A 27,886-nucleotide genomic window follows, 5' to 3' on the forward strand; every position below is an offset into this window, starting at 1 on the left:
GCTCTGTGTGATCCCCTTCAGTACAAACCCTTCCGCTGAGCAAGCCCCCTTGCCTCCTCTGCCACCCAGCAAAGACTCTGCCCTCAGCTTGGGCTCCAAGGGTGAACCCCCTCCTCTGCAGCCAGAACTCCAGCAGAGCCATGGTGCAGCTCTCTAATCATGAGTATATTTTCCTCTCCAGAGCACAGGGGCTGAGAGCAACAGTGCAGCAAGTTTATGTTTAGGAGCAGGGAGGGCACAGCTGGGTTAGGGCAACGCTGTCCTGAGTGCCCGGCTGCCTTTGCCCTGGCTTCTCTCAGCTGCACCAGCACAGCTTGTTTGATGGCTTCTCTGTTTCTCTGTGTTCTTGCTGTTGATCTCCTGTTCCTGCTGCCAGGCGTTCTGGGGTGAGGAGTTTCAGCAGTCGAGTCAGGCACTGACCTTCTGATTCCTCCCATGCAGGTGTGTCCGTGGGAATGCAGTGTCCAAGCTTTCGTCTCACCCGTGGGGCTGTGGGCAGAGCAGTCTGTGTCATTCCCTGAGGAAAGAGCTGCCTCTTCCTTACTGAAACACCATCATTAGGATATTGGGATAGTTCCATGACGTTTCTTTCCAAGCTGTGAGCTTCCCTCCAGGATATAAACCTCTGCTATCACAACTTGGTGCTACCTGAATGACCTTGGAGAAGTGCAGAGATGCTGAAGCCAAGGAAATGCTGCTGGATTTGTGAAATGAGCCATGTACATCCTGGGCTGAGAAAACCCCTTAGGAAAGGGTGCGACATTGAGTGGTGTGAGGTGGATCCCTCTGTGCACAGAAGGGTCTGGTGGCTTTTCAGGGTAAGAGGGCAGTGTGATCCCCTCCATCTCAGAAAGGTGCAAGTCCAGGGCAGCTCAGGACAAGAGCGAAGGAGAGAGCAGCTCCCTTCCCTCTGCACTGAGCCACAGACAATGCTCACGCCTTGCAGGAATTGCTTTATTGTCCCTGAATGCAACAGAAATACTGGGGGTTTCTGACATCCATGAAGATCTCCAGCCAAGATGGTACAGAGCTGTAAAAAACCCTCACCCTCTGAAACAGTTTGGGAATTGTGGATTCTTGGCACTGGGACTGCAGACACTGAGAAGCCCTTTTGCATTAGGTGCAGTCTTAACTTGAAAAGTAGAACACCAGTACTGTCCACACTGTCCCCATGAGCCCCTGCTGCAGAGCAGGGCTGACTCCTCGCAGGCAGCGGGAAGAGGCTCTGCTCCTCCAGCAAATTCAGCTGGCACTAAGCAGGGCTCCAGGCACGGAGCTGGAGGAAGGGCTGCAAGAAAAGGGACAGGGTGTGTGCAGCAGGGGAGGGAATGAGAAATGGCTTTGATTTTTGCTCAGAGACGTCTCCCCTAACTTGTCACTGTCCTTTCCTCCTAAGATAGTTCTCCATGCCCAGAGGCAGCAGATGTCCAACAGCAGCTCCATCACCCAGTTCCTCCTCCTGGCATTCGCAGACACACGGGAGCTGCAGCTCCTGCACTTCTGGCTCTTCCTGGGCATCTACCTGGCTGCCCTCCTGGGCAACGGCCTCATCATCATCACCATCGCCTGTGACTACCACCTCCACACCACCATGTACTTCTTCCTCCTCAACCTCTCCCTCCTTGACCTGGGCTGCATCTCCACAACTGTCCCCAAATCCATGGCCAATTCCCTTTGGGACACCAAGGTCATTTCCTATGCAGGATGTGTTGCCCAAGTCTTTCTCCATATCTTTCTCATTTCAGCAGAATATTATCTTCTCACAATCATGTCCTATGACCGCTACGTTGCCATCTGCAACCCCCTGCACTACGGGACCCTCCTGGGCAGCAGAGCTTGTGTCCACATGGCAGCAGCTGCCTGGGGCGCTGGGTTTCTCACTGCTCTGCTGCACACGGCCAATACATTTGCCCTGCCCCTCTGCCAGGGCAATGCTCTGGAACAGTTCTTCTGATTCCCAGATCCCCACATCCTCAAGCTCTCCTGCTCAGATTCCTATATCAGGGAGCCTGTGCTTCTTAGCCTTAGTGCCTGTTTAGTATTTGGCTGTTTTGTTTTCATTGTGGTGTCCTGTGTGCAGATCTTCAGGGCTGTGCTAAGGATCCCCTCTGAGCAGGGCTGGCACAAAGCCTTCTCCACCTGCCTCCCTCACCTGGCTGTGGTCTCCCTGTTTATCAGCACTTGCCTCTTTGCCTACTTGAAGCCTCCACCCACCTCCTCCTCATCCTTGGATCTGGGGGTGTCATTTCTGTATTCAGTGCTGCCTCCAAAACTGAACCCCCTCATCTACAGCACGAGGAACAAGGAGATCAAGGGTGCAGTGTGGAAGATGATAACTGCATGGTTCTCTGAAGCAACCAACTGATGTTCTCTTTCTGCATAGCAGTTATAATGAAACTCATTGCATTCCCAGTCTGTCTTCACCATTTTGTTGTTATTACTGATCTTTTAATTGTGTTAATGTTCTCATCCTTTTTCTCTTTTACTGTCCGCTTTTCTGGCCAAGTATCTTTCTAACTGAGGAGTCATTCTCTCTGTGTTTTTAAAGAAAGTAGAGACCTTCAACAAATTCTATTTTTCCTGAGCCCCTTCCTTCAAGTTCCTCTTTGGACCTGTAGGGACAGTTCCTGTGTTCGTGGGTGGAGAGGAAGAGTCTCAGCATGGCAGCACTGCTTGATCTCCCAGAGCTGTTCTCTTTTTGCTTCCCCACTCTCCTCCTCACCCCTTGCCTTGCTGTCAGGCCTGAGGGCTCTGAGCTTGGTCACAGCCGTGCTGCGTGGCAGTGCTGTGCCCGCAGGCAGGGACAGGCAGTGGGCACTGGTGGGACAGAGCTGCCTCCACAACAGCCTTTCCATCCATGCCTCCTTGCCCTACAACAGCTTCCAGCTCCTCCTTCTTATGCCCCAGGCTGCGTGCCTTGGTGTAAATGCCCTTCAGCTGGGCTGGGGAACCCTCAGCCCTCACAGAGGGAAGAGAGCTTATTCCCAATGGCCTGGTCACTGCAGTAGCTAACACCAGAGTGCCCGTATCTCCCTTAGCACCCCCAGGTGCGATCGCCCCCACTTGCTGTGAGGGGATGTACTGGTGCTGCTCTCCAGCACACCCTCTCCCAGTCACCAGTGCCCCACGTCCAGGCTCGCTCCTGTCTAGCCTGGGCTCATCCCCCTCCCCCTTCACATCTAGTTTAAATCTCGGTTGATGAGCACGTGTGTCCCGTCCGCAGTGAGAAAGCCTGGGGATGCATGGGCCACCCCATGAGCAAAGAACCCCAAGCCCCTCTCCTCCCCCCAGGCTCGGAGCCAGGCGTTAAACAATTGCTGCTTCTTGACTTCTTGCTCCTCTGTATTTAGCCTTGGAAAGCAGCAAAATACTATTTGAGCCCAGAGCCTGTGGGGACAGTGAAGCGTGAGGATCCCCCAGGACCCAAAACCCGCCCCCCAAAACCCCCAACCTGGGACCCCCCTAGGCAGCCCAACCCCCCAGGACCCTAGACCCTCCCCCCAACATGTCCCCCACCCCCTGGACCCCCCCTCTCCTTGACTCCAGGGAGTATTTGTAACTTCTTAAAGCAAGGTCAGGCAGACCTGGAGGCAAAGCTGCAAATTAGCTACTTTTGGCTGTTGTGAAATTCGTAACAACATTAAAAGTAGACCTTGGAAAGTAATAGAAAGTAATAGAAAACGCCTAAGATTTCTGGGAAGATTTATACATAGGCATGGAAGTGGGAAATTTCTTGTGTCTCGGCTTCTGTCTCACTCGCTGCCCGTGACCGGTGGAGATCAGTGCCGCACGTTCCCAGCCCTGAGCAAGGATGCTCGCTTTCTAAACCTCCAGAAGGAGTCTCAGAGAGTTGGATTTGCCAGAATTTTTGGGATCAACGGGGAGAGAGGAAACGGCCTTGAGCTGCTCCGGGGGAGGGTTGGGTTGGGTCTTGGGGAAAAGCCTCTGTGTGGGTTCGGGACAGGGTTGGGGGCTGGGGGAGCCGAGGGGGTTTGCCAGCCTTAAGGATTCTGTGCAACGGCGGGGGAGGCGGGGGAGCGGGAACAAGAGCAACCGCCCTGCGGCCAATCGGGGCCCAGAGCTCGGGGCTGGAGACACAGTTTGAGGTCCCAAAGCTTCATTTTTGGGTTAAACCCCTCCTTGACAAGTTCAAAAGTGCGTTTTTGGGCTTCAAAGGCTCATTGGAAGGGCCTGGAGCATCATTCTTAGGGCGCAAATCCCGATTTTACGGGTCTGACACCTCAGTTTTAGAGATAAAATTCTCTGAAAGGGTTCAAAAGCTCATTTTTAGCTGCCAAAGCCTTCATTTCGGGGAACAAAGCCTCAGTTTAGGACTAAGTCCACAACTGTGCGGGCTCAAATCATCCTTTTGATCTTCTCAAGTCCCATTTTTAGGGCTCAAGGCCTTCGTGTTTTGTGCCACGGCATCGTTTCTAGGTACAAACCCTTACGTCGGCATCCACAGCCTCGATTTCAAAGCGCCAGCTGTAGACCCAGACCCTCCTTTTGAGGATTCAAACTTTCATGGAAAGGACCCAACCTGCTCTTTTACAGCTCAAAGCCTCCACTTCAGCACCCAAAGCCCTGCGCTCGGGACTAGAGCTTCATTTCCTGGGGCCACGGAGGAACCAAGTGGCTCCTCTCCCTTGCAGGGTCCAAAAACTCATTAGTAGCGCCTCACCCATCTCTTTTAGTTCCCCAACGCCTCCTGTTTGGGGCTGAAATTCTCATTTCTAGGGTTCCAACCCGTCTTTACAGACCCACATCATTTTTAGGGCCCACAGTTATATTCTGAGAGAGTAAAAACTCGCTTTTTGTATCTAAACACTCTTTTGTCTCTAAAAACACATATGATGGCCCACAGCATCAATTCTAAGGCCCAAAGTCTGATTCTGGATAACCAAAGCATCAGCTTTAGGGGCCAAAGCCTTATTTGTAGGTTCCAAAATCTCAGTTTTAGCTTCCAAAGCTTCCTTTTCAGGGAACAAACATTCATTTTTAGAATTGTGAGGGCCCCCATCCTCATTTTGAGCCTCTCAAGTACTGCTTTTAGGGTGTAAAGCCTTTGTGTTTGCTACCACAGCATCTTTTTAGGGCACAACCCCCAGTTTCGGGGTTCAAAGCCTCGATTTCATTTTGAAAGTCACATCTTCGAGGCCCAAAGCCCTCATTTTGAGGGCCCAAACTCCTATTTAAAGGATCCAACCCCCTGTTTTCAGCTCAAAGCCTCCACTTGCCAGATGTCCCCAGACTTGTGCTTTCAGCCTTCAAACCCAACCTGTGCAGGCAGCCTCTCTGCTGAAAATTCACCCCCCATAGCCACACGAGAGAGGCTCTTTCCCACACGTCACCGAGTTCCTAACACATTTTATTGAAGATCTCCAGGTGTCTGGCAGATGCCTGCCCAGCTGTTGGGATCCTGATTGTAAACGTTCCCTTGACTTTCCGTTGTAGAAGAAACAGAAGTCACAGGGCTTCATCTGGAGGTTGCTGGTCTGAGGAGGGGGCTGCAGGGGCCGTTTAGTTTTGAGCTGTGTCACAAGTCACCTGGCCACTTTGCAGCTGGGCTTCTTAAACATCGGAGATGAGTCTGTGGAGAGAAAAGGCTGCTGAGGCCTCCGCTGCAGGTGGGCACAGGGACTCTCCTCCATGGCACGGAGCTGGCACAGCTTCCAAGCGCGGGCTGGGAGCTGCCGGCACAGCGTGGCCGAGGGGGACACCAGCACCTGGTGGCACCACCGAGCATGGGGATTCCCTGGGGAGCAACAGATGCTGGTGTGTGTCCCTCTTCTCAGGGCAATCTCAGCCCCTGCTCTTTCCCACCCCAACCTGGCTTTCTCCACGCCTGTTGCTCCTGGGGCTGCTCCTGTCCAGGCAGGGTCAGCTTGAGTCAACCCTGGCTCCAGTCAGAGCGCTCCCGAGAGGAAGGCACGGGAGTTCAGACAGCAGTTAAAGCACCGGACAGCAGCAGAAGAGTGTTCTGTCCAGCCCCTCACTCGCCGCTGCCCAGCAGCCTGAGCAGCGATGCCTCGTGGCTGGGAGCAGCCCTGGGAAGGCAGCAGTGGGGGGAATCAGGGACTCACTTTACTCTCTTCCTCCTCAGCCAGATGACGAAGCAGCAAAATGAAAACGCAAGTAGCAGGCATCCCAGAAATCCTGCTATGACTGACATAAGGTAGATTTCCCCATCTTTGAATTTGTGAACACCTTCATCATTCTGGGACTCGTGAACACTTGGGGCCGTCTTGCTCTCTGCACCTGGAGGAACAATTCAGAATGTCAGTCTGTCCTGTGCCCCTCTGGAGAGCTCTCAGCACGTGTGGCATGGCCAGAATGTTCTCTGTTTCCCTCCAGCCCTGTTGCCTGCAGGCTCATTCCCAGCTGGGACAGGTTGTCACACTGAACAAAAATCAGGTGGCAAGAGAGCTCGTGGGGAGCGTGGCTGCCTGGCCATTTGCTCCTTTGAGGGACACGGACAATGCGTGTGGACAAAACAGAGAAAACTGCAGCAGCGAGGGCCACCCACAGCTCTTCCTCCCCTCGGGCCAGCTCCCTCCCCCCGATGGGTGACATTGGGTGACCACAGGACAGCAATAACTTCTCCATTGGCAGAGATGATCACTGAGCCACCTCGCAAAACCTCATATTCTGGCAAAGCTTCTTCGTCCACCTCTAGGGAGAGGAAGCAGGACAGTTGGATCAGATGGAACCGTTCCCATCAGGGTGATGGCCCTTCAGGACACGATCCCTCCCAAAGACACTGACAAGGTCTAGGAACAACATCTGGGCTTTGGGGGCTGCTCCAAGCAGCCGCCACACCTGCCCTGCTGGGAGACCAGGACACGGCAGGCGATCTACTGCCCTGAGCTGCACGAGGTGGGTTTGTGGCGACCGTGCGGTGATGCCGCAGCCCTTCCTTCAAAGGGGAGGGGAAGCAGCTGCAGCCAGGCCAGCAGGGAAACAGACCCTGGGAGAAGGCTCCTACGCAAAGCCCTCAGGCACTTCCCTCTGCCCTCCAGTACGGTCACAGCCGTCCCATCCCAGCTGTGGGTGAGCACATGGGAGATTGAACACAACCAAAAAGCTCTTCTCCACGTCTGTGCATCGGCCACGGAAGGAGCGACTCGCACTGCACATGGAAAGAAGCTGACAAGGGGAAGGCTCCTTCCTCCCGCTGACTCACCTGAGGAATGGGGAAGTGGGGCTCTGGGAACCTCATGAGGTTCAACAAGGCCAATTACAAGGTCCTACACCTGGGTCAGGGCAATCCATGGTTTCAATACAGGATGGGGGATGATGTGATGGAGAGCAGCCCTGCAAAGGAGGACTTGGGGGTGCTGGGGGATGAGAAGCTCAACAAGAGCTGGCAATGTGCACTCACAGCCCAGAAAGCCAACTCTGTCCTGGGCTGCATTAAAAGAAGCGTGGCCAGCAGGTCAAGGGAGGGGATTCTGCTCCTCTCTTCCTCTCTTGTGAGACCTCATCTAGAGCACTGTGTCCAGTTCTGGAATCCTCAACACGCGAAGGACGTGGAGCTGTTGGAATGGGTCCAGAGGAGGCTCCAAGGATGATCAGAGGGCTGGAGCACCTCCTGCAGGAGGACAGGCTGAGAGAGCTGGGGTTGTTCAGCCTGGAGAAGAGAAGGCTCCGAGGAGACCTCATAGTGACCTTCCAGTACCTGAAGGGGCTACAAGAAAGCTGGGGAGGGACTGTTGACAAAGGTTTGTGGTGATGGGATGAGATGGAATGGGTATAAACTGGAGAGGAGCAGATTTATGCTAGACATGAGGAAGAATTTCTTCACCATGCGAGTGGTGAAGTACTGGCGCACGTTGCCCAGGAAAGTTGTGACTGCCCCATCCCTGGAGGTGTTGAAGGCCAGGTTGGATAGGGCCTTGGGAAGCCTTATTGGAACTGGAGGATATTTACGGTCCCTCTCAACTCAAACTATTCTCTGATTCTCTGATTCTCTGATGCCAGGCAGGCTCCAGCACAGGATCCAGCTGAGAAGCTGGAGCAGGAGCCACATCTGCACCCAAACATCCATGAGGAGTTTCCATCACACACAGTGATCACCCCATCAAAAGTGAACAGCAGAACACGGGGGGATCATGGAACAGGGTGGCACACGCGATGCAGGTCTGTGTTCTCACACACACAGGAGAGGCAGCTCTCCCGTGGGGGCTTTGAGCTGGACGCTCCCAAAGGGGGTCAAAAGCCATGACGTACCTGTATGATGTCCCTGCATGTCATCCTTGGGACTCAGCCGGGACGCTGGGGATTTGTTGCCTCCAGCCACATCTGTAAACAAAGAGAAGAAAGCAGCTCCCATGAAATATTCCAATCTACTTCTTCCAATTGGAATGGTGCTGAATGCAGTTCAAAAGCAGGATTGCTCCGTATCTCTCATCTCTCCCTTCCACTCGGGACCATCGTGCTGTCCCTGCGTGCCTGCACCATGCTGATCCAACACCAACCAGGCATGGAGCTTCCTGGAGAAATGACTCCCTGGAGCTCCCGGCAGCTCTAAGCTCAGCCCCCACCAGCTCTGCAGGCGGCACGGGGAGCAGCGCAGGGAGGGAGAGGCCAGCAAAGATCTTCCCAGGGCAGAGCAGCCAGGGCACAGCCCCGACCCAACCCTCTTCTACACATCAGAGCTCTGGGCAGGAAAATAGGAAGGAAAATCTCCTATGAGCCCCCAGGGCCACTCACTCCAGTGACGAGCTGCGGGGTCACCCTGAGGCTCCTGGACAAGATGCGGCTGAGAAGCCAGGTGGCCTTTGCTTAGGGGCACAGCTGGAACCCAGCCCGTTGCCATGAGATTTTGGGACCCACTTCTTTCCAGGGACCCGCAGTGGAGCTGCCACGGCTCCCCCAGCCCAGCCTGGCCCTGCCGCTCCCCCAGCCCTGCCCCATCCTGACCCCAGCCCCGCTGCCACCCCGAGGAGCGCTGGGCACAGCCACACGCTTCCCCAGGCTGGGTGCCGGCCCTTCCCACTCACCTGATCCCCGTGCTCGCCACGGAGCAGCCTGAACGCCCTGGGCTTCCAGAACTATCAAAGCAAGGAATATAACAAGGCTGATGGGGACCACAGTCCCCTGTGCGTGCACCATGCTGCTGCTGCTGCTGCTGCTGCTGCTGCTGCTGCTGCTGCCGCTGCTGCCAGCACTGCTGAGCAGAGCCTGTGGCACAGCACAGCACCTCCCGGCGTGGGCAGCGGCGTCTGTGACCTCATAGTCCAGACCCCAGCCACCCCCGCCCCTCGCCTGTCACCGGCCCCTGGCACCTCCTGAGCTCAGGGCCTACTCCTTTTCCTCCATATCTGGTGACAGATGTGTTGCTCTTCATCTTTAATTTTTGTTATTATAGAAAAGAATTGTGCTGCACGCCCAGTCTGGACGTCCTGCAATGTTTGGATACATCAAAAGAACCAGGCTTTTGTGTATTCCTCATGGTAATCTCAAGGGAGAACGTCCAAGGGCCACCACAGCGTAGCTGTAACTGGTGAAGAGGCTTCTGTAACAGATTATTCTTCATCGAAGATAGTCTGAATTTATTAATGCCAAAGAAATTCGCTAAAACTGCCACTTTCATCTGTGGTTTGGTTGCCCACAGAGCTGAGAAGAAATCCCTGCTTGGTGTGTTCTCCAGGTCAGAATTTAACTTATTTACACAATCACGAAACCACAGAATCACTTGGTTAGAAAACACCCCCGTTGCTTATTGACCTCATTGCTCTCTCCAACTCCCCGAGAGGAGGTTGTGGAGAGGAGGGAGCTGGGCTCTTCTGCCAAGGGAGAGGGGACAGGACAAGAGGGAATGGCCTCAAGCTCCACCAGGGGAGGTTCAGGCTGGACATCAGAAAAAACTCTTCACAGAAAAGGGTCATTGGGCACTGGCAGAGGCTGCCCAGGGAGGGGGTTGAGTCACCTTCCCTGGAGGGGTTCAGGGACGGGTGGACAAGGTGCTGAGGGACATGGGTTAGTGATTGATGGGAATGGTTGGACTCGATGATGCAGTGCGTCTTTTCCAACCTGGTGATTCTATGATTCTATGATTCTGTGGCATAAGAAAGACCTAATGCCACAAAGGGAATCTGGGGAGGTCCAGGCTGGACACGAGAAGAAAGAAATATCAGTGCAAGGGCAGTGCTGTGGTGCCACACATCGCCCAGAAGGAGCCTGGATCAGCCCAGGGCTTTGTGTCTCAAAGAAGAGCCAGGGAGGACAGAGATATCAGCAAAGGAAGGTGACAGTAAGGTGGGGCAGCCAGGGAGATCACTGCAGCCTGGAGGGCAAGAGGCACAGGTGATGTGACACCATGGGACAGCTTGTGGTGGAGAGGACAGAGGGATGTGGAAAGCTGAAAGCTCCCAATCAGAGCAGCCCTTTCATGACTTTGGAGATGGCTGTTGTCTCTGCTGCTGATGCCTCTGAGGCGACAAGCAGCCTTTCCAGCCCTGGGGCCTCATTGCCTCCTTGTCCATATTCAGGAGGCTGGGAGGTGTCGTACCATAGTCCTGCTCTTGGCATTGCCCATCTCCACATCCCAGTGAGCCAGGAAAAGCCCCGAGGGCACTGGAACAGGCTGCCCAGTGAGGTGGTTGAGTCATCATCCCTGGAAATATTTCCAAGATGGGTGGATGAGGTGCTCAGGGACATGGTTCAGTGGTTGATAGGAACGGTTGGACTCAATCCTCCAACCTTGTGATTCTGCGATCTGAGGGATGAGTAAGGGACAGGACCTCCCTTCGCAGGATCTGGGGGTCAGGGCTTGGCCCTTTGTTTTAATGAAATGCATCCAGGTTTACTCAGCATCGGAGCCACCTTGACCTTGTTTTTCCAAACCTTTTGTCACTACCCTCAATTTTCTGCTCTAACTGGAGCCTGGGGATGCTTTCTCGGCAGGGTCCCTCGGTGGGACCCATAAACACTGCAAGAAAGTTTGGAGTTTGAATTTGACTTCTTGAGATGTTTGTTCGGCTTCCGCTGAGGGTCTGAGGTTCATGGAGGGGCTCATTAAAATGCCTTGGGCTGCTCCTCTGCTGCTGAGCTGGTCTCCTGGGGCTGAGGGAGCTGGTGACCAGGGGCAGCGCTACAAAGAGCCAGGTCTGTCCAGGAGCAGCTCCTCTGCCAAGCCCAGCAGGGCTGAGGGCACTGCCTGCAGGCAGCGAGGGGAGAGGAGGGAGCAGAGAGAGGGGAAAGGCAGGTGGGGTGGGAGGATGCTGAGAGCTCCCTGAGAGAGGAATCCTCACAGCCCTTTACGTGGTGAGTCTCTGGCTGTAGGACAATGCAGATGTGGTTCATGGAGGGATCTCCTCAAGGGGACCCATCCCAGCGCTCGTGGTATCTGTAAGTACAAACCAGGCAGTTTGTCTAAAGCAGAGGAAGAGGACGGGCTGAGAGAGCTGGGGGTATTTAGCCTGGAGAAGAGGAGGCTGAGGGGAGACCTCATTGCTCTGTCCAACTCCCTGAAAGGAGGTTGTGGAGAGGAGGGAGCTGGGCTCTTCTCCCAAGGGACAGGGGACAGGACAAAAGGGAATGGACAAGGACACGTATCATGTATCAAGGGCGGGGGGGGTCCAGGTGTTTGGGGACATGTGGGTACCAGAAATGGGGGTTCAGGGGGTCCCAGGGTAAAGGACGGGAGGGGTCCGGGGGGGGGGCACATGTAGTAACCAGAAATGGGTGTGCAGGGCGTCCCTGGTATCAAGGACAGGGGGGATCCAGGGGGTGGGGGACATGTGGGGAACAGAAATGGGGGTTCAGGGCGTCCCTGGTGTCAAGGCCAGAGGGGGTCCAGGGGGTAGGGGACATGTCAGGACCAGGAATAGGGGTTCAGGGGGTCCCTGGGGTCAAGGAAAGCAGATTTCAGGGGGTGACAGGGAGGCCAGGAAGAGCATCAAAGGAGAGGGGTTCTGGAGCCCAGAAAACTGGGTGTGGGGGGGCGTGGAGGAATGGGAGGGAGGTCCCAGTGCCCTGGGAAGGAGGAGGGAGAAAAGGGGCTGTGTAGGGGATCCTGGAGCCCAGGGATGTGGGGGTTCAAGGGATAGGGGTTTCCAAATCCAAAGGAAAAGGGGGTGCAGGAGGGGCTGGGAGCTGCCCCAGGGGGTTGCAGAGCTGGGGGGGCTGGGGAGGTCCTGGGGACCCCCCAGAGCCCTTCTTGCCGGGGTCCCAAGGGCGGGGGGGGATCCTGGGAGGGTGGGTGTCCCCAGGACTGTGGGATGTGGGGTTGGGGGGGTCCAGGGTTTAGGGGACACGGGGGATGTGGGGGGGAGGGTCTAGGGTCCTAGGGGGTTGGGCTGCCCAGGGGGGTCCCGGGTTGGGGGTTTTGGGGGGCGGGTTTAGGGTCCTGGGGGATCCTCACGCTTCACTGTCCACACAGGCTCTGGGCTCAAATAGTATTTTGCTCCTTTCCAAGGCTAAATACAGAGGAGCAAGAAGTCAAGAAGCAGCAATTGATTAACGCCTGGCTCCAAGCTCTATTCCCTCTGTGAGGGCTGAGGGTTCCCCAGCCCAGCTGAAGGGCATTTACACCAAGGCACGCAGCCTGGGGCATAAGAAGGAGGAGCTGGAGGCTGTTGTAGGGCAAGGAGGCATGGATGGAAAGGCTGTTGTGGAGGCAGCTCTGTCCCACCAGTGCCCACTGCCTGTCCCTGCCTGCGGGCACAGCACTGCCACGCAGCACGGCTGTGACCAAGCTCAGAGCCCTCAGGCCTGACAGCAAGGCAAGGGGTGAGGAGGAGAGTGGGGAAGCAAAAAGAGAACAGCTCTGGGAGATCAAGCAGTGCTGCCATGCTGAGACTCTTCCTCTCCACCCACGAACACAGGAACTGTCCCTACAGGTCCAAAGAGGAACTTGAAGGAAGGGGCTCAGGAAAAATAGAATTTGTTGAAGGTCTCTACTTTCTTTAAAAACACAGAGAGAATGACTCCTCAGTTAGAAAGATACTTGGCCAGAAAAGCGGACAGTAAAAGAGAAAAAGGATGAGAACATTAACACAATTAAAAGATCAGTAATAACAACAAAATGGTGAAGACAGACTGGGAATGCAATGAGTTTCATTATAACTGCTATGCAGAAAGAGAACATCAGTTGGTTGCTTCAGAGAACCATGCAGTTATCATCTTCCACACTGCACCCTTGATCTCCTTGTTCCTCGTGCTGTAGATGAGGGGGTTCAGTTTTGGAGGCAGCACTGAATACAGAAATGACACCCCCAGATCCAAGGATGAGGAGGAGGTGGGTGGAGGCTTCAAGTAGGCAAAGAGGCAAGTGCTGATAAACAGGGAGACCACGGCCAGGTGAGGGAGGCAGGTGGAGAAGGCTTTGTGCTGTCCCTGCTCAGAGGGGATCCTCAGCACAGCCCTGAAGATCTGCACACAGGACACCACAATGAAAACAAAACAGCCAAATGCTAAACAGGCACTAAGGCCAAGAAGCCCAGGCTCCCTGATGTAGGAATCTGAGCAGGAGAGCTTGAGGATGTGGGGATCTGGGAATCAGAAGAACTGTTCCAGAGCATTGCCCTGGCAGAGGGGCAGGGCAAATGTATTGGCCGTGTGCAGCAGAGCAGTGAGAAACCCAGCGCCCCAGGCAGCTGCTGCCATGTGGACACAAGCTCTGCTGCCCAGGAGGGTCCCGTAGTGCAGGGGGTTGCAGATGGCAACGTAGCGGTCATAGGGATCGTAGGACATGATGGTGAGAAGATAATAATCTGTTGCAATGAAAAAGACAAACAGAAAGAGTTGTGCAACACCCCCTGCATAGGAAATGGCCCTGGTATTCCAGAGGGAATTGGCCATGGATTTGGGGACAGTGTTGGAGATGGAGCCCAGATCAAGGAGGGAGAGGTTGAAGGAGCAGAGGGGGCAACTCTTGATACTGGGCAAAGGAGACAGTCGCTGCCCTCACTCTTCTGGCACCAGGACGATGCCACAGGACCCAGTGAGTCTCACATTTCAGAAGGAAAGTGGAGCAATGGGAGAGGCCCTGGAGGAGGTCTGTCTGCCAGGATGGAGTTAGGGGCCACAGCATGAGGGGTGGGGGCACACTTTGGCCTGCTGGGGGAGGCTCAGGGCAACCTGCTAAGTGGGTCTCTACATCTTGTGCTCATAGTAGAAAAACTTAGGCAATACGAGTGCTCAGGTGATTTCTAGTCCAATGCCCAGCTGAAAGCAGGGCCAGCTCTGAGGTCAGAGCAGGCTGCTCAGTCCATGTCAGCATCCACAGAGGAAGTTTAAACACCAAAATGCACTGAGGTCACGATTAAAGGAAAGGATTTTGTCATTTGACCAGCTCCATGGACTCAGCTATCTGTCGGCCACGGCTCCTGTGGCACCTGGGGACATCCACCTTCTTGTCCAGAGGAGTGGGATCCTTCTGGGATGGACAGGAGGGAAAATGCCTTTGTGTGAGCGCAGTGCAGCCCCGGCCGAGGCTCCAGGGCAGCGGGGGATTCTCCACCCCTGGGGGTTCAAACCGAGAAGATTTGACGCCTCGGGATGTTCCGTGCACGGGTCTTAGCTGGGGCTGGGTGAGCCCAGAGGCTTTTCAGCCTTAATGGTTCTGTGCTGGTGTGACAGAGGGGCCAGAGCCCCGTGTGTCCCCAGCGCCTCCTGCCAGTGCCCCCAGACCAATTTTGGGGCCAGATCCCCTCATTTTGGTGCAGAACCCCCGTTCCAGCCACTGGCTCTACACCCACCCTCCCCTCCCCCTGGCCCTCAGCGCCCGCAGCTCCCCCTGAGCCTGGCAAAAGCACGGGGGACTGGGGAACACCTCCCTTTGGGTCCAAAAGCCTTGATTTTGGGGACAGGGCCTCCTTTGTGAGCTCAAATCCCCTTTTTGAGCATCAAAGACTCATTTTAAGGCCCAGAGTGTAATTCTTAAGGAATGGAGTCTGATTTTCTGTCCACAGACTCTCTTCTGGAGAGAAAAGCCTCTGGAAGTCTGAAAAGCTAATTTTTAGTCCCCAAAGCCTGCTTTTCAGGCAAAAATCACAGGTATCGTTTTAAGGCACAAAACATTGTGTCAGGCTCACACCCGCAGTTTCAGATTCAAAGCACCATTTGTAGGACCCAAACCCTTCTTTGGAGGCTGCAGAGTCTCGTGTAAAGGATAGAACCCCCTCTTTTACAGCTTGAAGCCTGCACTGGAGCTCCCAAAGCCCTGCATTTGGGACCAGAGCTTCGTTTCTTGGGGCCACCGAGGAACCAAGAGATTCTCTTCCCTTGCAGGGCCAAAAGACTCACGAGTAGCAGCACACCCACCCCTTTAGTGCCCAACATCTTACGTTTGGTGCTGAAATCCTCAGTTCCAGGGTTCCAACCTGTTTTATAGGACCCGTAGACTTTTATGACCCAAAGTTACATTGTAAGAGTCTAAACTCGAATTTTGTGTCTAATCACTCATTTTGAGAGCCTCATTCTCAAGGCCCAATGCCTGACTTTGAATTTCCAGTGCCTCAGTTTCAGAGGCCAAACCCTCATTTATAGGTTCCAAGAGCTAATTTTTATCTTCCCAAGACTCTTTCAGGCAACAAAGCCTGAAAGCTTTTTCCACATGAGAGATGTTCCCAGCCCAGGTGGTCCCGTTTTAGTTTAACTGTGCACTGCCCCATGCCCCATGCCCCATGCCTTGCCCCATGCTCCATCACTCCAGTTGGATTTGTTTCCCAAGTGCTGTATCGCTGACTCCAGGCCCCAGGCGGGGCTGCTCTGTGGGGCTGGAGAGAAAGCAGGGCTGTGGGGAGAGCTGGGAGGGACGGGGCTGAGCTGGAAAGGGCCCGGGAGAGGACACCAGCAGTGCTGGCTGAGCTGTGTGACCATGCAGGGAGGACAGGCTGCAGAGGGCGAGAGGGGCAGAGCCCAGCCCGGCAGGTGCCGGAGAGAGGAGGCCGGTGGGTGCCCTTGGTGGCAGGGACAGACTGGGGAGGTGCCCAGGGCACTGGTCTCTCCCATCACCAGCTCCAGCACTGGCCCCTCACCCCAGGCGATGGGTGAGCTTTGCCCTCTGTCCACCTCTTCTCCTCCTGCCCTCGTCACCTCTGCCAGGTGAACAACAGCCCTGTCCAGCCTCTCTTCTTGCCCAGAGCCTTCAGAGCCCGGAGCAGGGCTGTGCGCAGAGCCCAGCGTGGGACACGGCTGAGACCTCATCCCAGTCTCCAGCTTCCTCAAGGAGGGCCGTGAAGGGGAAGGGGCTGATCTCCTCTCTCTGGTGACCAGGGATAGGTCACAAGGAAATGGAATGAAGCTGCATCAGGGGAAGTTCCAGCTGGACATCTGGAAAAGGTTCCTGATGGAGAGAGTGCTCGGTCACTGGAACAGGGTCCCCAGGGAAGTGGTGATGGCACCAAGCCTGTCAGAGTTCAAGGAATCATCTTAACAATCATCTTCGTGATATGGTTCCATTTTACACAGTCATGTGAGGATCAGGGAGTTGGACTCAGTGATCCTTATGAGCCCCTTCAAACCCAAGATATTCTAGAAGCCTGTGATCTTCAAGCTCAAAAAATAGTCTGCCCATCCACTACCCTTCCCGTGACATTCCTTCTTCCTGACAAGTTCCACTGTGTTACCTTTTCCTCTCCCCTGACATCATCCTAGCTCTCCATATCTTTCTGTATTTGGGTTCTACCGGAACACTCCCTTCCTGCATTTGCTTCTCTCTGCACTTGGTGCTTGATTGCAGGCTGCTTAAGACCTGTTTCTGCACATGGCATGTCATCCCCAGACACCACTGAACCCTTATCCAGTCATAAATTTTTATAAAAAGCAGATTTTGTGCATATATAGAAATTTCCAGAAACTGTAATAATCACTTCATGCAATCCCTGTGGGCAGAAGAAATGGCAAAGGGCCCGAGGTGCCCCCTGACTGTAAGGGATTTGTGTCTGTGACACTGCAGGGGCAACAGAAGGAGCACAAGGGATTTGCCCCAGAGACACTGTCAGCAGATCCTGGCAGGTGCCGAAGTGTGAAGGACCCGTGATGCCCCCGTACTGCAAGGGGTTTGCCCGGTGACGCTGCCAGCACGGTCCTGCCCTGAGGAGGCTCCGCTGTGTTTTCCACCTGTATCCAAGGCTTAACCCTGCACAGGTCCTGTGGGGGCTTGGCCAGAGCTCCTTTCCCAGCCGTGTTCCTGCTGCTGCCCCATCACCTCCAGAGACAGAACTGACCTCACCAACCCCTTCACAGTCAGATGTTTCCTACTGGATTCTGAGTTTCTGAGACACAATTGACAGCCTAAGCCCCAACTCATCCATCACCTCCTCATGGCCCAGGACCGGAAAATATAAAAGTACGCTTGCCCCACAACATGAGAAATGGACACAGGGACCTCGGTTCATGGAGGGACATCCAGGTGAAATATTGCTGGTGCCTGGCAGTGCTGCGGTGCTGGGACTCCTTTCCCCTCCACCCACCCCCACATGAACTGCCCCTACAGCTCCAAAAAGGCCTTGGACACAAGATATCAGGAAACAAAAGTCATTGACTATCCCTTTATTTTCTTGAAACACAGAGAGAGCACAGCTCCTCATTAACACAGCCAATCAGCAAGAAAAGAGAAGACAGTGAATTAAAACCAGAATGACAACATTATTGCAACTGAAAAGCCAGCAACACCAACAACAAATAGAGAAGCCAGTCTGGGCCTGCCATGAGTTGATAACTGCTATGCAGAAGATGATGAGCAGTTCATTACTTCAGGAAACCATCCAGTTATCAGTCTCCTAAGTGCATCCTTGAGCTGCTGGTTCCTCAAGCTGTAGATGAGGGGGTTCAGTGCTGGAGGCACCACTGAGTACAGAACTGACAGCACCAGGTCCAGGGATTGAGAGGAGACAGAGTGGGGTTTCAGGTAGGGAAATACTGCAGTGCTGAGAAACAGGGAGACCACGGCTAGGTGAGGGAGGCAGGTGGAAAAGGCTTTGTGCCATCCATGCTCCGAGGGGATCCTCAGCACGGCCCTGAAGATCTGCACATAGGACACCACAATGAAAACAAAACAGCCACATGGTACTAAGGCACTGACCACAAGAACCCTGAGGTAGGAGTGTGAGCAGGAGAGCTTGAGGATGTGGGGGATTTCACAGAAGAACTGTTCCAGAGCATTGCCCTGGCAGAGGGGCAGGGAAAATGTATTGGCCGTGTGCAGCAGAGCAGTGAGAAACCCAGCGCCCCAGGCAGCTGCTGCCATGTGGACACAAGCTCTGCTGCCCAGGAGGGTCCCGTAGTGCAGGGGGTTGCAGATGGCAACGTAGCGGTCGTAGGACATGACCGTGAGAAGATAATATTCTGCTGAAATGAGAAAGATATGGAGAAAGACTTGGGCAACACATCCTGCATAGGAAATGACCTTGGTGTCCCAAAGGGAATTGGACATGGATTTGGGGACAGTGGTGGAGATGCAGCCCAGGTCAAGGAGGGCGAGGTTGAGGAGGAAGAAGTACATGGGGGTGTGGAGGTGGTGGTCGCAGACGATGGTGATGATGATGAGGCCGTTGCCCAGGAGGGCAGCCAGGTAGATGCCCAGGAAGAGCCAGAAGTGCAAGAGCTGCAGCTCCCGTGTGTCTGCGAATGCCAGGAGGAGGAACTGGGTGATGGAGCTGCTGTTGGACATCTGCTGCCTCTGGGCATGGAGAACTATCTTAGGAGGAAAGGACAGTGACAAGTTAGGGGAGACGTCTCTGAGCAAAAATCAAAGCCATTTCTCATTCCCTCCACTGCTGCACACACCCTGCCCCTTTTCTTGCAGCCCTTCCTCCAGCTCCGTGCCTGGAGACCTGCTTAGTGCCAGCTGAATTTGCTGGAGGAACAGAGCCTCTTCCCGCTGCCTGCGAGGAGTCAGCCCTGCTCTGCAGCAGGGGCTCATGGGGACAGTGTGGACAGTACTGGTGTTCTACTTTTCAAGTTAAGACTGCACCTAATGCAAAAGGGCTTCTCAGTGTCTGCAGTCCCAGTGCCAAGAATCCACAATTCCCAAACTGTTTCAGAGGGTGAGGGTTTTTTACAGCTCTGTACCATCTTGGCTGGAGATCTTCATGGATGTCAGAAACCCCCAGTATTTCTGTTGCATTCAGGGACAATAATGCAATTCCTGCAAGGCGTGAGCATTGTCTGTGGCTCAGTGCAGAGGGAAGGGAGCTGCTCTCTCCTTCGCTCTTGTCCTGAGCTGCCCTGGACTTGCACCTTTCTGAGATGGAGGGGGATCACACTGCCGTCTTACCCTGAAAAGCCACCAGACCCTTCTGTGCACAGAGGGATCCACCTCACACCACTCAATGTCACACCCTTTCCTAAGGGGTTTTCTCAGCCCAGGAAGCACGTGGCTCATTTCACAAATCCAACAGCATTTCCTTGGCTTCAGCATCTCTGCACTTCTCCAAGGTCATTCAGGTAGCACCAAGTTGTGATAGCAGAGGTTTATATCCTGGAGGGAAGCTCACAGCTTGGAAAGAAACGTCATGGAACTATCCCAATATCCTAATGATGGTGTTTCGGTAAGGAAGAGTCAGCTCTTTCCTCAGGGAATGACACAGACTGCTCTGCCCACAGCCCCACGGGTGAGACGAAAGCTTGGACACTGCATTCCCACGGACACACCTGCATGGGAGGAATCAGAAGGTCAGTGCCTGACTCGACTGCTGAAACTCCTCACCCCAGAATGCCTGGCAGCAAGAACAGGAGATCAACAGCAAGAACACAGAGAAACAGAGAAGCCATCAAACAAGCTGTGCTGGTGCAGCTGAGAGAAGCCAGGGCAAAGGCAGCCGGGCACTCAGGACAGCGTTGCCCTAACCCAGCTGTGCCCTCCCTGCTCCTAAACTTAAACTTGCTGCACTGTTGCTCTCAGCCCCTGTGCTCTGGAGAGGAAAATATACTCATGATTAGAGAGCTGCACCATGGCTCTGCTGGAGTTCTGGCTGCAGAGGAGGGGGTTCACCCTTGGAGCCCAAGCTGAGGGCAGAGTCTTTGCTGGGTGGCAGAGGAGGCAAGGGGGCTTGCTCAGCGGAAGGGTTTGTACTGAAGGGGATCACACAGAGCTATCTGAATTCTCCCTCCCACCACATCTCTGTTTTAATTTACTCTCATCCTCTGATCCTATCCCTTCTGCCCAGAGATTTTCCTCACTGGAGGTGTTGCCTTGTCCCATGCCTTTTCCCTGTCAGTGCTTACAGACCCCCATCTGACCCTCTCTGCACTCCCCCTGCACCTACAGAAACCTGCCTGTTCACCAGGTTAAACTGAGCACAGTTTATAAGCAGAAAAGGACAGGACACACAAAGCCTGATGGGTCCAGCAGGGGTGATGCTAGTGCTGTTCATGGGCAGAGGAGCAGCTGCAGACACATTTAGAGGCTCCTGTCAGACCTACTGACCACTCAAGGATACAGCTCAGGAGTCTCAGTGATTTCTAGCATGAAAGCCTCTTGTTCCATTTCTTGCCTCAGATTCCCCAAGGGCAGGGAAATGAAAACACAGATGCAGTTGTGTTCCTTATCTTTGACAGAATCCCTGTCTGGATCTTGAAATGTCCTCTTTGAAATACTGTGGGCTGATGTGGAGCTGTGAGCAGCCCTGACTCACACTGCACCCTCTTCAAAGCAGGAAGACCCTCTCCTGCCAGGACGTGCTTCTTCCCCCACGGCTTCTCCCTGTCCCACAATGGGAGCTACAGGGGCAGGCTGAGCACTGACCATGTTTTTTCTCTCCCCTGGAACAACTGCAAGAGCCCTCCTGACAGATCCCACAGGCTGTGACTGTGCTGGCTCTAGGAGATCCCTCCAGGAACCGCACCTACTTTGTCCTGCAGCCAGAGACTCACCTGGAGAAGGGCTGTGAAGATTTTTCTCCAGATGAAGTCCCGTCTTCCCTCTAACTCCAGCCTGCCTATTGCCTCTCTCCTGCTCCCTCCTCTCCCCTCGCTGCCTGCAGGCAGTGCCCTCAGCCCTGCTGGGCTTGGCAGAGGAGCTGCTCCTGGACACACCTGGCTCTTTGTAGCACTGCCCCTGGCCACCAGCTCCCTCCCTGCCAGGAGCCCAGCCCAGCTCAGCAGCAGAGGAGCAGCACAGGGCAGCGCTTTCTCTGCCCCCTCTGGGTTCCCTTGAGGTGTCCCTGGGGCTCCAGGGGGATGTTCCCTCCCTCAGCTGGGAGAGACACTTCTTTCCTGCAATGTTACTGCATTACCTGGGCAGGAGAATCACTGGGGAGGAGCAAGAGCTGGGGTTGTGCCACCAGGAATGTGACAGGGAATGATCTCATTTCCCCAAGCTGTCAGAATGGAAATGGAAAGGGACATAAGGAAAAGGGATGCAAGTCCCATGTGGTCCCTGCCAGAAATGGTGGGGTTGGGGGAGGTGAGGAGCAAGGCTGTCCATGCAGGGTCAGACCTCCAGGGATGCTTTTCCATGCTGCCCAGACCTCCTGAGCTGATACTTGTCATCAATGCCTGTTGGAGGATGCTTCTGTCATCTGTTCTCTGAGCTAACAAGGAATAAAATATAAACTTTAGTCTGAATGTATTTTTCTTAGGTGCACTTTGAAATGTTTCTCTTTAAGCACACTGGGAAATGACTCCAGGGAGATAGACGAGGCTTGAAGACCTGAAGGAAACAAAAGGAAGAGAAAGAGCTTGTTAAGGCTTTCTGTATTTTAATGAGACCCAGGATGAATTTGCTGATGAAACTTTGGGCCTCAGGTGCTGAGAGGAGATTGAGGAGAGCTCTCAAGAAGTCAAAAGCAGAACTCAGAGGAAGTTGAAGTATTAATTGGTTTCAGTGAGGATTGTTAGTGACAAAGGCTCCCTAGGGACTAGTTAGTGTCAATAATTGGAGGCCAAGATTGCATGAAGGCGAAGGTGCTGTGCAAGCACCTGTGATGCTGAGAAAAGCCTGGGTTTGCTTGGTGAGGCAGGAAGGCCAAGCCCTGACCCCAGGCCCTGGGCAGGGAGATCTGGCTTTAGCTACAATGACACTGGTGTCATGAACATTCTCATATTGCAAAATCAAACTGGGAGCAGTTATTCCATGTAATTCCAAAAAGAGGCTGTGGAGTTATGGGAGGATCCAAGGCTCTCGCACAGCTTGATGCGGTTGTAGAAGACTTGGGTCCTAGGATGGTTGGGTCACAAAAGGGTTGGTTCATAACAGAATGACTGAAAATTTGGTTGTGAGAAGAGTCACGACACAGAACAGTTAGGTCATAGGGGAGGAGTAGAGGAGCTCACTCCTAAAAGATTCACAGAAATGTGGGGTCATAGAAGATAAAGGTCTTGAAAGAGTCATAGAATATTTGGGCCATGAAAGAGTGGAGTTGTAGAAGTGTGAGATTTATGCAGATTTTAGAAGGGTTGGGTGATAGAGGGGTCAGTTCAGAGAAGGGTCAGGTCCTAGAAGATTCATCGAAGAATCAGTTCACTGAAGTGTCGTAGAAGAGTTATAGGAGAGTCATACAGGAGCTGGTCACAGAAGAGTCATAAAGAAGTCAGGTCACAGGGAGTAATATAAGGATCAATGAGATGGGTTGGGTCATGGCCTGCTTGGTTCAGATAAGGCTCAGGTCTTAGAAGAGTCAGGTCATAGAGGAGTCTTAAAAGACGGGGTTAATAGAAGAGTCAGGTCCTCGAAATATTTGATTTGGAAGGTGCACAGAAGTCTTGGATAACGGAAGGCTCATGGGTCATGGACTATTCAGATTAAAGAAGTGTTGGGTCGTAGAAGAGATGTCTCATACAAGCATCAGGCCATAGAGGAGTCGCAGAGGAATCAGGCCATAGGAGGGTCAGTTAATAGTAGGGTTGGTTCATAGCAGGGTCGGGTCCCAGAAGAGTTGTGTCATAGAAGAGTCTGGTCGTAGATGTGTCTGGTTGTAGAAGTCATGGGGCACGGGTGATTCATTGCATAGAAGAATCAGGTCATAGAAGAGTCATAGAAGCCTTGGGTCATAGAATGTCAAGTCATAGAAGAGGCAGAGAATATCTAGGTCATAGAAGTGTTGGGTAATAGAAGGGTGATAGAATATTGGGGTTGTGGAAGAGCTGAGTATTAGAAGCGTGAGGGCTTAGTTGGGCCATACAGGGTTCATAGAGGAGTCAAATCACAGAAGTCCAGTTGATATAAGGGTTGGGTCTTAGAGAAGTCGGGTCACAGAAGAGTTGGCTTATAGAAGAGTCCTGGAGTCATCAGGTCATAGAAAGGGATAGAAGGTTCAGAGAAGTGTTGGGTCATAGAAGACAGATCATAGAGCATCCTGGTCATACAGGAGTCACAGAACAGTGGAGTGATAGAAGAGTCAGGTCATAGAAAATTTCAGTCACAGAAGGTTTATAGAAATATCGGGTCATAGAAGAGTTGGGTTACAGAAGAATCGAGTCATAGAAGAGTTTTTTAAAGACTCTGCTCATACAAGTTTTGTAGAAGATTCGGGTCATATAAGGCTCGCAGAATTCAGGACATATAAGACTCAGATCCTAAGAGCACTGAAAGGGCCATATAAGCATCAGATCATACAAGAATCGGGTCATAGAAAAGGTAGCTCATTTAAGAGTGAGGTCATAGAGGAGTCACAGATGAGCCAGGTCATACAAGGACTGGGTCATAGAAGAGCTGAGTCATAGTAGAACTGAGTCATAGAAAGATGGTGAGAGACAGTCTCAGCAAGGAAAGTCCAGTCTCCTTCTCTTTCAGACATCCAGAAATGGGATTTGAGGGACAAGGTCTGGGGCAGATCCTTTAGTTCCCCTCCTCCTCTGTTGGCCATTTCAGAAAAGAATATGCCAAGTGGGAGTGGTGTCAGTAGTCAGGGAGATTCCTTAGTCTCCATGACCTTTGGAAGATGATGGAGAGAGGCCTCACTGGGACATTGTCCTGCTCACTCAGCTCCCTGGGATGCTGCCCAACCTGCCCCACAGACTGGGAAGGATCCCGTTTGCTCAGGTGATCCCTGAGTTGATCCCCACCCACCACTGGTGATCTCCAGAGTCCTGCCTTGAGTCACAGAGGCCTGGGAGACCTTGATGGGGAAGGCAGAGGTGAAGAAATCACAGGGAATCTCAGATTTGTCTACACCTGCTCTTCTAAAACCCAGCAGTGGCCACAGTGTCTTTCTTTCCTTCTTTTTAACTGTTCCAGAAGCAGCAAACACTCATCATGGGGCCCATGAATGGCTTTTCAAGTTGATACTGATTTTGTCTGGACCCTTGCTTCTCATGGAGGATGCTGCCATTGAAGATCATCTGTCTTGACGTCTGTGACCATATCCCAGCTCTGTCTCCCACAGGAACAGCTCCAGCTCCTCCTGCCTGTGCCCCTGGCTGAGGCCATTGCTGCCTATTGAGGCTGAAGCCCTGCAGCTGGTGCACCAGGCAACCTCATCCCTGCCATGAGGAAAGCTGGGACAAAGCATCCAAGACACCATGTGTGCAAAGGCTTTGCTTGGAGCAGAGACATGTCAAGGACAGAAGAGAGCTGAGTGTCTTTCCAGTCCCACGTCTAAAGATCCAAGACAAAATGGTTTCAGTCACTCAATGGAACACATCCTCCCTTTTGGAGATACGACATCATTCCCTGTCACCTGTGCTCCATTGCATCCTACAGGATGGTAATAAAGACTTTTGACAGTGCTGGCCCAAGCGCTGGTCACTGGGGATACCTCAAGTCACTGGCTGCATGGAGGACTTTGTACCAGTGATGACATTTGGACTTGGTCCTTCAGCCAACTTCCCAGCCAGGGTCGCTTCTTCAGCCCAGACAGACCAACTCTGGCTGAAGGACACCACAAGAGACCATGTCTAAGGCCTTGCAGAATTCCATGGACACAACATGCCCTTCTTTCCCTTCTCATTTTGGTTCAGAAACTCCTTTCTTGTTATTTGAGGGCCTGGAAATGGCTGCAGGACGTGTGCCACCCCCTTCCTGGGGTCGGGGGTAGCCTGACCTGCCTATAATCTCCTGATTCTCTTTCCTGCTTTTCCTGAAGATGGATGTGACATCTGCCTTTTCCAAGGACCCCAGAACTGCTCTGATGGCTCTGGCACCTTTGAGAGCACAATCCAGGATCATGGACCGACGTGACGCAGCAGACAGGAACATTTGCCCTGGGCCTGTCCAAGGCAGCTGAGATGGATCTCCCATGGCCAGTGGGGTTTGTTCCTGGAGCCGCACACAGAAATCCCAGGGTTCTGTCAGGAGTCCACATCTGAGCTGGACTCGTGCACCCCTAATGCACCCAGGGATCTTTACTAGAACTATGATTCCTAAAGGCCCTCCTGGAACCCAAGGAGCACTTGGTCTCAAGTCTGGTCTCACTTGGGTTCATCTCACCTCCCGCAAGCTGGGGTGAGAGACCAGTGCTGGCAATGATGGTTGTGAGGGGCGACTCCAGGACGATTGCCCTGAGGCAGATTCCGCAGGGTGTCCAACGCACATGGGCACAGACCAGACCCTGCCCGGCTGCTCCTTCAGGTCTCTCACGGGAAGCCTGGTTGTAGTAGCCCGTCTCAACCCTGCACGGCCACACTGTTTATCTGCACACTGGGGCTTCCATCTGGGGGCAATTCCTTGGAAATGGTCCTAAGAGAATCCTTGGGAAAAAGGCCTAAGCCTTCAGGCGCTGCCCTAGGAGATCCCCTCTCTTCATGGAAAGGCTGTTGTGTCCCACCAGTGCCCACTGCCTGTCCCTGCCTGCGGGCACAGCACTGCCACGCAGCACGGCTGTGACCAAGCTCAGAGCCCTCAGGCCTGACAGCAAGGCAAGGGGTGAGGAGGAGAGCGTGGGAGTGGAGAGAGAACAGCTCTGGGAGACCAAGCACTGGTGCCTGGCAGTGCTGCCGTGCCGGGACTCTTCTCCCCTCCCCCCATGCCCACAGGAACTGTCGCCGCAGCTCCAAAAAGTCCTTGGAGGAAACATATCTGGAAATCCCTTTATTTTTGCATTGAATATCCCTTTATTTTGTTGAAACGCACAAAGAGCACAGCTCCTCATTTACACAGCCTATCAGCAAGAAAAGAGAAAAGACAGTGAATTAAAAACAGGATGACAAGTTTCTTGCAATTGAAAAAACAGCAACACCAACAAGAAATACAGAAGCCAGTCTGGGCCTCCCATGGGTTGCATTATAACTGCTATGCAGAAGGTGATGAGAATTTCATTGCCTGACAGAACCATCCAGATATCAGTTTCCACACTGCATCCTTGAGCTGCTGGTTCCTCAAGCTGTAGGTTAGGGGGTTCAATGCTGGAGGCACCACTGAGTATAGAACTGCCACCAACAGGTCCAGAGATGGGGAGGAGATGGAGGGAGGCTTCAAGTAGGAAAAAACACTTGTACTGATAAACAGGGAGACCACGGCCAGGTGAGGGAGGCATGTGGAAAACGCTTTGTTCCTTCCTTTCTCAGAGGGGATCCTCAGCACAGCTCTGAATATCTGCATATAGGACGCCACAATGAAAACAAAAGAGCCCAGTCCTAATGAGATACTGGCCAAAAGAAGCCGAACCTCCCTTAGGCAGAAATCTGAGCAGGAGATCTTGAGGATCTGGGGAACTTCACAGAAGAACTGGTCCACATGGTTGCCCTTGCAGAGGAGCAGGGAAAATGTATTGGCCGTGTGCAGCAGAGCCGGGAGAAACCCAGCGCCCCAGGCAGCTGCTGCCATGAGGACACAAGCTCTGCTGCCCAGGAGGGTCCCGTAGTGCAGGGGGTTGCAGATGGCAACGTAGCGGTCATAGAGATCGTAGGACATGATGGTGAGAAGAGAAAACTCTGTTATAATGACAAACAGAAACATTTGTGCAACACACTCTGTGTAGGAAATCGCCCTGGTGTCCCAGAGGGAATTGGACATGGATTTGGGGACAGTGTTGGAGATGGAGCCCAGGTCAAGGAGGGCGAGGTTGAGGAGGAAGAAGTACATGGGGGTGTGGAGGTGGTGGTCACAGGCGATGGTGATGATGATGAGGCCGTTGCCCAGGAGGGCAGCCAGGTAGATGCCCAGGAAGAGCCAGAAGTGCAGGAGCTGCAGCTCTCGTGTGTCTGCGAATGCCAGGAGGAGGAACTGGGTGATGGAGCTGCTGTTGGACATCTGCTGCCTCTGGGCATGGGGAACTGTCCTGGAGGGAAAAGACAGAGAGGAGTTAGGGGACATTTCTCTGACCAAAATCAAAGCTCTTTCTCATTAAACCACCACCAAACTGCCTGTTTCAAGGAGGATGTTCAGCAGGTCCCTTTCACAAGCTCTGGTTGCTCCTCTCTGAGGTTGCCCCAGGGAGCAGGAGACTGTGATGTGGGCTCTGCAGGAGTCGGTCCTGCCCTGCAGCATCAGCGGAATGGAACACAGGGTGATTTCAGGATGAATCCACTCCTGATATCAAAGAGCTTTCAAACACTGTCCCAGCCCGTTCACCTGACTGTTATGTTCTGGTTGCCCCAACACAGCTCAGGATGGCTTTCAAGCAGAAGCTCCTGGCTTTTCCACTGCACTCCAAGTGAAATCTCCTGAGTCCTGACAGGTAAACGGACTGTCCCTTCGTGGAGAGTGAGCACAGCCATCAACCCTGGTCTCAGCTGCCCTGTGCTGGAGGACTTTTGCACTCGGGTGTTCCCAGCAAAAGAAACTGGCACTGCTGGGACCAGAGGAATCCCGTTTCCCAATGCAGATCTCCAAATACCCTCACCCTGTCCTACCGGAGGGGGGATCTCAGCTCTCCCCTCCTAGCCAGGGACACGGAGGGCTCATTGCTGCTTCCCACCCACAGACCATGAGCAGCCAGATGACACAGAGATACCATGGGAGAGCTGTGCCTTCTGGAGGGCAGCCTGAAGCCCAGCAGGACCCTGCAAGCAAAGAATCAAATGTCACAAATGCAGGGTGTCCTGAGAGGAGAAT

The 27,886-nt window shown here is 53.4% G+C and overlaps 1 protein-coding gene across 1 annotated transcript; it reads right to left on the reverse strand.

The window, feature by feature from the left end:
• Nucleotides 1–17,674: 17,674 nt before the first annotated feature.
• Nucleotides 17,675–18,622, reverse strand: LOC138734067 (olfactory receptor 14A16-like). The gene has a single exon (XM_069881628.1). The coding sequence runs from the start codon at nt 18,620–18,622 to the stop codon at nt 17,675–17,677; it is 948 nt and encodes a 315-aa protein (XP_069737729.1).
• Between the last annotated feature and the right edge of the window lie 9,264 nt (nt 18,623–27,886).

The sequence above is a fragment of the Phaenicophaeus curvirostris genome, unplaced genomic scaffold (genome assembly GCF_032191515.1).
Source record: "Phaenicophaeus curvirostris isolate KB17595 unplaced genomic scaffold, BPBGC_Pcur_1.0 scaffold_55, whole genome shotgun sequence".
Lineage (NCBI taxonomy): Eukaryota > Metazoa > Chordata > Aves > Cuculiformes > Cuculidae > Phaenicophaeus > Phaenicophaeus curvirostris.